At 37.9% G+C, this 11228-nt stretch overlaps 1 protein-coding gene across 4 annotated transcripts in view; it reads right to left on the reverse strand.

Annotated features, from left to right (window-relative positions):
* Positions 1–11228, reverse strand: part of LOC138176135 (scm-like with four MBT domains protein 2) — a 311257-nt gene that overhangs the window by 139655 nt on the left and 160374 nt on the right. For 3 of the 4 annotated variants that reach the window (XM_069106903.1, XM_069106904.1, XM_069106905.1), the window contains exons 5-6: positions 7717–7805; positions 5620–5866 (exon numbers count right to left, since the gene is read on the reverse strand). In XM_069106903.1, coding sequence (XP_068963004.1) covers positions 5620–5866; positions 7717–7805 — 336 coding nt within the window. Of the gene's footprint in view, positions 1–5619; positions 5867–7716; positions 7807–11228 lie in introns of those variants that run through there. The other variant, XM_069106906.1, reaches the window with a different exon arrangement.

Genomic DNA, 11228 nt, shown 5'->3' on the forward strand with positions numbered 1-11228 from the left:
CTTGTGCTTTATCCCAGAGGCAACAGTGAACTGCTAAAGGTCTTTGAGCAGAAGAATGACATGGTCAGACTGATACCCAAAAGATATTGTTTTGGCAGCTGTATGGAGGTGGGTTAGAGAAGCTAGAGGCAGGAAGAATAATAAGTAGGCTACTGTAATACTCCAGGTAGGTGGTGATGAGCACCTCCACTATGGGGTGGGGGGGAGGAACGGGTAGCCAGGAGAGTGAAGAAAAGGGCAAAAGTAATCTAAAAATTGGGTAAGGAGAATCAACAGGGTAACTAGATATGGAGTATGAGGAGGGAGGGATGGAGGGAGAGGGGGAGAATGAGAGAGGGAGAGATAGAGACAGAGGGAGAAGAATCAAGGATGATTCCAACAACCCCAATAAGTAGGAAAAATAGGGAAGTTTAAAGGAGAAGGAACGGAACAGAGATAAGGGAAAGGAGGAGGAAGAGATGGTGTGTTACAGTTAGGGCCTGTTGACTTTGAGGTGCCAGGGAAATATCCAGATGGAGATATCCATTAGGCAACTGGGGTGGGGTAGGACTGGAGCGTGAAAGAGATATAGGGTTAAGTAGTTCAATTTGGAGGAATCTGCATAGAAATTAACACTGAGACCATAGCAGATGACAAAAACATAGTGGGAGAGAGTATAGAAAGAGGAGAGGACCAAGGTCAGAGGGAAAAATTATGCTCAGACAGAAGGAGATGTATAATGAAATAGCAGAAGAGACTGGAAAGGTCAGACATGTAAGAAAACCAGTTTAGAATAGAATCACAGAAATAATTTTTAAAATAGCTAATATTTATATAGCGCTTTGTAAAGCACTTTACAAAGATCATCTTTTTATCCTCACAACAACCCTGGGAGGTAGGTGCTATAATCATCTCCATTTTTACATATGGAGAAACCGAGTCAGGCAGAAGTTAAGTGACTTGCCCAGAGAAGGTGAAGAATCCCTATATTAGCACAATGGCTGGCACATATAAATGTGTTAACTAACGCAAAGTTAGTGTTTCAGGTCACATTTGACCTTGGTTCTTCCTGGCTCCAGGGCCAGTGCTCTCTCCTCTGGGCCACCTTGCTGCCTCTAAGCCACATAAGCCAAGGGAGGGAAGACAATCTGAGAACCACTGATGAACAACAGTGTCAAAAGCTGAAGAGTCAAGGAGAATGGAGAATGAGAAGTCATTGCACTTAGGAATCAAGATATCAAAGAAAGTTCCGATTCCAGTAGAGTGGCAGGGTCAGAATCTCAATTTAAGAGGGCGAGATGAGAATGGACAGAAGGGACAGGAAATGTAGACTCTCCTTTTCAGGAGTTTTCCAACAAAAGGGATGAGAAACAGAAGGCATATGGGTGGTAAGATCGATTTAAGAATTTCAATAAGGCAGGAATGTAGATTTGTCTGCTGGGTACTGAGGAAAGTGAAAAAAAAAAAGGATAAGAAAGGGAGGTCGTGTCTGGATCAGCTTAGATGGCTTGAGAGGAGAAGATGACAGAGTATCAATGAAAAAGAAAAAAAAAAAGGGATCAATATGTAGCAATCAGGGTCCACTAGATAGCATGAGTCTTCAGTAGACTCAGTTGGCCAGATTATCTGATTTCTAGTGGCCCTCAGCAGTACCAGAACAGAAAAGAAAGATGATGGGTTGGAGGACTGGCAGGAATTAACTGGTGCCAAGCAAGAGTGGTCAAGGGATTGAAGAGCGACATCTCAATGCACTATTATTTGGTCAGTTGTCAGTAGAGTAGTAATCATGAGAATGAAAAACAGATTAAAGTAAGGGAAAGATAGAAGGATAGGAAGTCATGACATGAACAAGAATAGGCAACACATTCACAGGTGATCTACATAAAGTATGATCAGTTGTAGGGGCAGCTTATAAGGAATGAAAAGAAAGGTAAGAGGATCAAAAGGGGTTAATAAGCTGGGTGTGGCAAAGAGGTTGAAGGGGAAACCATGTGCACTACATTTCCCAAAGAGGAGGGTAAGAGCGATGAGGAAGAATGCATGGTACTAAATTCCTTTATTAAAAAGAGGGAGTTTAACTTGAAGGCTGGTTGGTAGAGGACAGTATTTGACATCATATTGTTCTGGTGGAACCCTCATTCTAGAGATAACAGAAAAAAAAAAAAGAATACACATAAAAAAAAAAAACCCAGAATGCTAGATCAGGAACATCAAGATGACTGTCCCTCCAGAGTCTATCTTTATTTTTTTTAGGGGTGGGGGGGAAGGCAGAGCAATTGGGGTTAAGTGACTTGCCCAAGGTCACACAGCTAGTACGCATTAAGTGTCTGAGGTCACATTTGAACTCAGGACCTCCTGACTCCAGGGCTGGTGCTCTCACTGCACCACCTAGCCGGCCCCAGAATCTATCTTAATGACTCTAGTAAGGCGAGTATCCACCTCCATGCCTTATTGTCTTAAATCTGATTATTTGGGAGCAGAAAAGGCTCAACCTTTGTAACATTCTATCAAGCAACCTCATGTCCCTACTGTGCAGATGAGGACCAAAAATGCTGAGGAAGAATTTCAGGCACAAAACTGAAGAAGGGGGAATAAAATGACAATAGAATGTTTAGCCCCAACCACCCTCACAATAAAAAATTTAGTGAGACCAAAGTCACCAAAAAAGTGGTGACTAATTCTATTCAACAGGGAACACAATAAAGACATATGAATGAATGTAGTTCATCCCAAAGCTACAAGCAATCAGGAACATTTATTAAGCACCTATTGTACAGCCCTAGGGGCACAAAATGTGATGCAGAGGACAGAGCACCTGCCTGGGGTCAGGAAGACTCATTTTCCTGAGTCCAAGTGTGGCTTCAGAGAGTTACTAACTGTGCGACCCTGGGCAACTCACTTAACATTGTGTGCCTCAGTTTCCTTATTTGTAAAAGGAGCTGCAGAAGGAAAAGACAAGCCACTCCAGTATATCTACTAAGAACACTCCAAATGGAGTCACAGAGAGTCAGACAAAACTAAAAAAAAAAAAACTAACTAAATTACAAAGAGAGGAAAGATAGTTAATTCTGTGGATAGAAGGTAGCAGGATGGCCAGCCACAGGCTATCTTCATCACATCTCCCTACCTGCCTGCAATCAGCCAGTGGGAGCTCAGACAAGACAACATTCATCTATTGTTCAATGGTAGCTGGGGTCAGATACAATATCCTTGCTACCTGAAGGGAACCTGTAACTGTAATTCACCCTCTCTGGCATTAAGGGAAATGAGAATATAATGTAAATACTGCATTTGTTCCTGTCTTTAAAATAATTTTTTTAAATGCTTGGAACAACCTGATTCCTTGATTTTCCCATTTTTCATTCAAGTATAATATCTTTCCTCCTAACTCATATGAGTGCTGATAGCCTTAATAAGATTACAGTCAAGTTTTAATCTTGTAATTACTATATTTGGAGAACTGAAAGGCGCTGAGACTGCGTTTCCATTTCCTCTCTTCCTCCCATCCCACCCTCTCTTCCTATTAAAATGTTGAAAGAAAACTTTCAGATGATGACCAGCTTTTCTCATATCTTTAAGAACTGCCATGAGCTCTCCAGAAGGAAAAAAAAAGGACTACATTTATTCGTCTTAGAAAATGAATGAGATATTTTTTAAGATTAAAAAAGGCATTCGCTGCTAAAGGCAACAGATTTCCTAGACAAATATCTCATGATAACACTTTCTATCCCTTCTACCTGAAGGTGATTTTATAATTTCAGAGTTTTAGGAAAATCCCAAAACATTTTAACAAGTAACTCATAATTCTTTGTTTGGTAATCAGTTTTTGAAATGGCAAAAGAATTTCCTCCAAAATTTTATAAGGTAATTATAGCCTGAATGATATTTACACAGCCACAAAGTACAATTTTCTCTGCTAAGCTATGGCTTTTCCATGGGGTCCAATCTTAGATACTTCCTCATAATACTGACGTGCCCTTTGTCTCTTTGCCTATGGAAATGGATTGTTATTATACTCCAAAATTACCCAGATTATAAATAGATTTCCTGGCTGCTTTTCAAAATGTTGCCAAAGACAATAATAATGAAATACCATCTAACGTCTCTATAATCTCTCACAAATTTTAAAAGGAATACAAATGCTTAGGGGAAGACAACTAGGAAGAAAATATTTTCCAATTAAAAGCCCTTGGGAACAGCTACAGAAAAAAAAATTTGGATTTGTATTATATGATCAAAGCTGTATAAATAGCTAATTCCTTTTATAATTTTAATTGGGGGAGGGAGTATGTGAGGAGCTCTTGAAGGAGAAGCCTGACCCTGTGACTTCTCCAGGTTAAAAAAAAATTCTCCACTAATGCAGATCAACAACTGTTCTGGTACTTAGAGTCCTAGAGAGCTACCTACAGAACTAGGAAGTTAAGTGATTTACCCATGGTCACAAACAATAGATGTCAAGCAGGAATTGAAATCAGCTCTTTCTGACTCTGAAGCCAACATCATCTAACTGCTAGGCTGCCTCTCTTAAGAAACTAATACCCAAGGAAAACGCTCTGGTGTCATTAATAACCCAAGAAGTTGAGTTTCTTTCCAAAGAAGGCTTTTCCAAAGGAAAGAACATTTTCTCTTGTATCTCTAATTCAATAACTCCATTTATTTCTTACTGAAAGTTTCACATCCAAATGTTGATAAGGTCCATAAGCTATGAGACATTAAATGGGACACTGCAAAATGTCTCACTGCCAAGAATAATACTGTCAGTCAATAATAAATGTGCTTCTCATACACACGTTATGCACCTGTTTGAATATAGGTTGTGTAATAACTGATTTTAAAAAATGACATCAAAATAACAATTCCTGGAATATTGGAGAGAACTCTAAAAGCTCCAATGTTCCTACACTGTTCAATGGCTTATTCTGACTCTCTTCAAAACAGATCGCCAATCTCATTTCCTACGATGTTGCAACTTCTGAGAGAATCCTAAACCTTGAGCTTGGAAGGATTCTCAAAGACCATCATCCAGTTGAAACCCCTCATTTTGCAGCGATTTGCCAAGTCACACAAGTAATAAGTATTTAGGCAGGATTTGGCCACAGATCTTTTGACTGTACCAATTTGCCATCTCTCATCTCCTGTTAAGACTGTAAATTCCAATATCTGGGTGGCTAGAAAGAACTGTACACACAGTATATGTTTAATAAATGGTTTAGGAGGGTGGTTTTTTGCCCCTCTTTATCACATAGTATTTACTGAGTTCTAAAATTATAGTATTTAGTAGCTATTTAAAAATGCATATTTAACCTTCAGCAATCTGTGTTCAGAATACAAAGAAGCTAGGAAATTTATGCTACATGCACATCATTCAGTAGATACTATAAACCCTGTTTTCAAAATGGCTCCTTTCTGAGTCTCAGTTTTTTCTTGTTTAATCAAGACAGATTTGAGAAGAATGTGAAATAAGGTTTTTATGGTTATAGATGGCAAAGGCCTTGTCAAGTCTTAAACTTTTCATTAATCAATTTATTTCCCAGGATCCAAAAAATGAACCTGGACACTCACTCATTTAACTCCAAGGAGGGAAAAATCTTTTGGAAGACACTTTCACATTAAAACATTATTACATGCTTTAACCTTTACCTGAAGGTGGATCCATTCTGTATTTACTCTCTTGACACCAACCGACTGGTCGAAGTCTGTAATCCAAGTAAAACAACCACTGGTCATAGGATTCAGTCTCCTCCAATCCCACATAGCGAAGGCGTAATCTTCCTCCAACATTTTCAATCACACTAACTATCCAGTACTGAAAGGGGTTCTGAGAATCCTGAAGTTCTATTAAGGAATCAACTGTAATGAGGTCTACAGGGTTTTTCCCTCGCAGAGGCTGTTTAAACAGAAGCAAAACTCCTTATTTTAAACTTCATTTTGAGATTTCTCATGGAAACAGATGACAGCAGAAGATTATATTTTTTCACACTACCATCCAAGCTATCATCAAACAGTCTGGTGTTTCCCTTCCCCCCACCCCATCCTCTCCATAGCCAACCCCCACACTTCCCTTCTTTTACACACACACACACACACACACACACACACACACACAATTTTGCCAATTTTTATATTCTAACAACAAAATCACATGTAAACAGAAAATAACAGTTTGCACTTATTTCTTACCAAACAAAACACCACCATCACCACCCCACCTCCCTTTCCCCATCTGGGTAAAGATGTCTTTAGGATAATTTTAATTTTAAGAGGTAGAATAAGGCTGGAGCATAAAACACGTATCCATTAACAAAGAAAAGGCTACTACTCTCTCAGCAGATGGTTATAATAGAGGCTGTTAAAATGACATGGTCCCAATTCTTCAAAAAATATTCCTTTAAGGATCAGCACCATTTTAGAAGCCTAGTATTCTCTCATATCATAGATATGTCTCTGTCATGGTTAATATCCATCAGTAATTAACTAATTTGTAGACCATGACTGTGTAGTTATTTCTTTTCTGAAACTGACCCGATAGTTGGTTTATTTAACCTACAACAGCTGAAATCCTCATTAAGAATTGTTACCACATTAAAAGGTATTTAAATAATTACCCTTGCAGGGAAAAGAGTAGTGTAAGCTATCTATCTTTAACACATTTTGATTTTCTAATCATATCAAATAAGACAATAGTCATCAATTAAATAGAAAATTGGAGCTTTCCAGGGTGTTTTTTTTTAAAGAAATGTCAAAATGATTAAGTCACTTACTGATGGCCATTTGCTAGTAGAGGACAGATGTATATATGTATTTTATTAATACATACACATATGTACGTGTGTGTGTGTGTGTGTGTGTGTGAAAGGGAGAAATATCTTAAGGACAAAACTCCACACACTATATCACCTTTTTTAAACCTAAAGAGTTTGCATCTTCAATTTTTAGTATTCTTGTACAAAAGGCACCCAACCAAAACACTTCACCTTTTTTTTTTTAGAGGATTATTAAACGATAGATTCTGCAAAACCAGATGATATACATTTGGCAGTTCATTTTTCAATCCAATAATGGTTTATACCTCAGTACAATAATTTTGTTATTTTCATTTTACATAGTAAATATACAAATATGTCTTGTCACAACAGTCTATCAAAGCAAAATAATGTTTCCAAATCCACTCTCATGATTGTCAGCTATAATATTATTTTCTTCAGCACAACCTATAGTTTAATACCAAAAGTCTAATATTAGCCTTAATCCTTTAAAAAAAAACCAGAGTAAGCTATTTCCATTCTGGTTTGCATATGGAAAGCTTACTAAGTTATTAATTTTCACTTGAGCTATCTTACCGCAGGGTAATCCTTCTGAAATAAAATATTTAGTATGGAACCATTTATTAAACTAATCCAAGAGTCTGCACTAGAATGTGTCTAATTTCAGTTGTAACATGAGGTCCTACAGAATATGACAGTAAGCCTCATCTTTACTACAGTAGTGTAGTGACTGATGCGCAGGTTACTGTAGACGAAGATTCTGCATTGCCATGAGGATACATGGCCAAGATTCATGCAAATCTATCTGTGTACTCCAAATGAAATGCACGAAGGCACAAGATCTAAATTGTTTATGCCAAATATAACACATTTAATATTTTGGGGTCCTAAGCTAGAGTATCTGCACAAGTAAAACATGACCACCCCAATAAAAAAAAACAAACTATAAAATAACATAATACATAATACATACACCTTCCAGTAAATTGGCGGGTGCTGTTCGAGAGCCAGTTAAATCATGTATAAGAAAATCCGTCCAGTCTGTGTACTTCTCTTTGATGGCTGTGAAAAGGTGAGGAAAAAACATATAAACACAAAGAAAGCAAACAGTCCAACCACTATTTCAATGACCCTAATGGGGCCAATGAATCCCCCACAAATACTTATGGACTTATCTATTCTGGGAACAAACATTACACACAGGTATTAAAAAGGAGTAGAAAGATGCAGACCTTGCTTTTGAGAACTTTACCATCTAAAGGAAGATTTGGGATTTATTTTAATTCAATCTCAATACAAACCAGTACATTAGATATTGCTGAACTAGAGGGCACAGAAGACGGATACTATAGAAAGTCAGAGATGGAAAAGCTTGCCGAGGACAAACTTGACTACAGAAAACATAAATCAGAGGGTTGAGAACTAAAAGGGATGTTCTCTTGTACAAAGAAAGTGTAGGGACAGATTACTGAAGGTTTCAAAAGCCTGGGAAGTTTGATATCATAGCCAACAGTGAGCCACTGAAGAGACAGAAGGTGGTAGGTTAAATTGAGACAGCAAAGGATAAGGTGGAGGGGTGGGCAGAGGGAGGGGGTAAAGCATGCAATGTTAGAACAGCCAATAGAGAATTGGTTAAAATGATCAGGCAGCACCTGAACCCTCTAGGAGGGAGTGACACTATGAATGAAGAAGAGATAAAAGGAAGGATAAACAAAATTTGATTGTTGACCAAGAGACAAAGACAGGGAGAAAAATCAAAGATTATCCCCAAGGTTTGGGAGTGTCTTAGGATCCAAAGGGAATGGCTCCAGATTGGGTTATATTTCACATACAACAAAGTATCACACACACACACCTGTTTGTAAAATTGTTTAACCAAATTCTGCATGAACATTTCTCATAATCTTGTGAAATTATACGAAAAATTTGTTTATTAATTATGCACAGATTTTCACAAAGACTTTTCAAAAATGTTGCTGTTCCTTGCCACCAGCCATTCGTCCCTTTAAAAGAGCACATAAGAAAAGAATAGCTAAACCACTATAGCTTCTAGGAAAGAAAAAAAGAAAAAAATGTTTGTTGATGGAGAATAAATCTCCAGTCCTGATCTACATCATGCCAATGAACCCAGATGGCTCCAGAAGAGAAAGTGAGGCTGGTGACTTTGCACAGCCCTGCCTCACTTTAATCCAATTCAATTTTAAGTCATGGTATCACTTCCCCATGTCCTGGTCCTCTTCGAGAATGCAGAACAAGCAATAACAAATGTCAAGGGAGAAATGATCTGTCTTGGTGCTCTTTGGTGCTCGTCAAGACTCATGAACAAGTTCTAAATCTTTCCACTACATGTTCAACACATTACACATATTAACTAAGTGGCACAATGGATAGAGAACTGAATTTGAAGCCCTGTCTCCGACACTAACTAGCTAATTGTGTGACCTTGGGCAAGTCACTTAACCTCTGCCTCATTTTCTCATTCATAAAACAAAGATAATAATAATACCTACCTCCAAGGATTGTCGTGAGGATCAAATGATATAACTTTGCAATAATAAACAATTTAAAATAAATAAAAAGATCTAACCCTTTATTAACCTTAAAGTTAGTGTTTAATCCTTAATAAATGCTAAACTCCCCTATCTATACATTTTGACTTTTAGTTTCAAACTGAGATCAGATATACTTCATTGTGTTATAAAGCAATTCCTTTTAATAAACTTCTGAACATTAAGCTTTCTGGAAATAGAGAAATTAAGCCATTCCCTCGATCATCAATCAAATAGCCATGTTTTTCAATATAAGGGGGCAGATCTTAATCTACAGCAGATAGCCCTATGAACTCTGCATCTATTCAAGGCATTCTTACCTTGACTAAAACCAGGCAATTCATTAAGTGTTATTTCAAGACTTTAGGAATTCATAAATCCAGTAGCAATTCAGAATAACATTTTTACACAGCAGTACCTCAGTGAAGAAGTTCTAACTCACAAAAGGAGTAAGTACATGAGTAAACCCAAATTCCAAACCACCATCATATTTCTCAAATATACTTCAGGATGACAGGAAAATATTATATATCTTAATCAAAGCTGGAAATGGCTTTTGTAAGGAAACAAGTACAGAGCAGGAGACAGCAGAGAGAATTATTTTGATAAAGCTTTCAGAATTTGGGAAAATAGGACAATTCTAGCCTTTGAACCCAAGCTAACACGATGTAAACAGTCCAACAAGTCAGCTTGCAGGGAAGTCTCGTCAGGACAAACTGGTCCACCTGTACATAGCCCCCAATCGGCAAAACACATTCAGACCCTTTTCTTGAACAATCCCACTCTTGTGCTGGGGGTCAAACGTATTAAAGGTGACACTCTAGTCTCCATATCTCTCTGACTGATGTAGCAGACAGCAAGCCAAACATACCCTAAATGTATCAGTTCTTCACACATCTTTGGGAGGTCAGGGAGGTGGATAGGTGCCCTCTGCTGAAATACACATCAAGTGCCCTTCTGAAGTAATTCCTTCTCAGGCACATGTAGTCAGGAAATTCTTGGGATGATGACAAAATAACAAAATTGGAATTTCTCTTAATTTTCTTTCAAGTACTCAAGAGTTCCTTTTTTGCATCCAGTTGTTTACTCTCTGGAAAGTCACATTTCCTATAATTTACCTCTGGGCTAATGCAACATAAGACTTTTGAGAGTCCTTTGGCCAGCAAGGAGATCAAATCAGTCAATACTTAAATTAATTCAGGCTATTCACTGGAAGGTCAAATACTGACGCTGAAGCTTAAATACTCTGGCCACATAACAAGATGATGGGACTTGCTGGAAAAGACCCCAATGCTGGGAAAGACTGAAAGGCAAAAGTAAAAGTGGACAACAGAGGGCGAGATGGATAGATGGTGTCATGAAAACAACACACAACAAACTCTGATGTCCTAAATTGAACAGACCTCGAAGAGATAGTAAAGGACAGAAGGACCTGGAATGCTATGGTCAATGGGGTCACCAAGAGCTGGACACCACCAAACAACAACAAACGATAAAACAGAAATGGTAACTCGAGAAAATATTCTATCACATGTTACTTTTGTGGACAAGTGAGTAAGCTCCATGATGAGCTAGGGTGATAAGCACACCCTATTAAGAATAAATGCCCACACATAGAACGGATGTTAAAAGAAGGTTTGCTAGATAGCTAGGTTTCTTCACTAGGTTAATGAGTACTATATTCCTGAAAAGATATTTAAAGGTCTAAGTGATACTATCTGGTTGAAAAATGGAAAAATTCAAATTATTTCGTCTCACAACCTAACTCCTTGTTCCTTACTACTGTTTAAGGTGCTTTCTTTTCTAGCAATTTTCCTTTCTTTTAAAAACAGATTTTAAACAACCAGTTGTTCCTTGCTTTTGGAATAAACTATTTCTCTCCTGAAGCTTACACACACACACACACACACACACACACACACACACACACACACAC

The sequence above is a fragment of the Petaurus breviceps genome, unplaced genomic scaffold (assembly GCF_028583685.1).
Source record: "Petaurus breviceps papuanus isolate PSGF00001 unplaced genomic scaffold, PetGlider_PUasm1.0 81, whole genome shotgun sequence".
Classification (NCBI taxonomy): domain Eukaryota; kingdom Metazoa; phylum Chordata; class Mammalia; order Diprotodontia; family Petauridae; genus Petaurus; species Petaurus breviceps.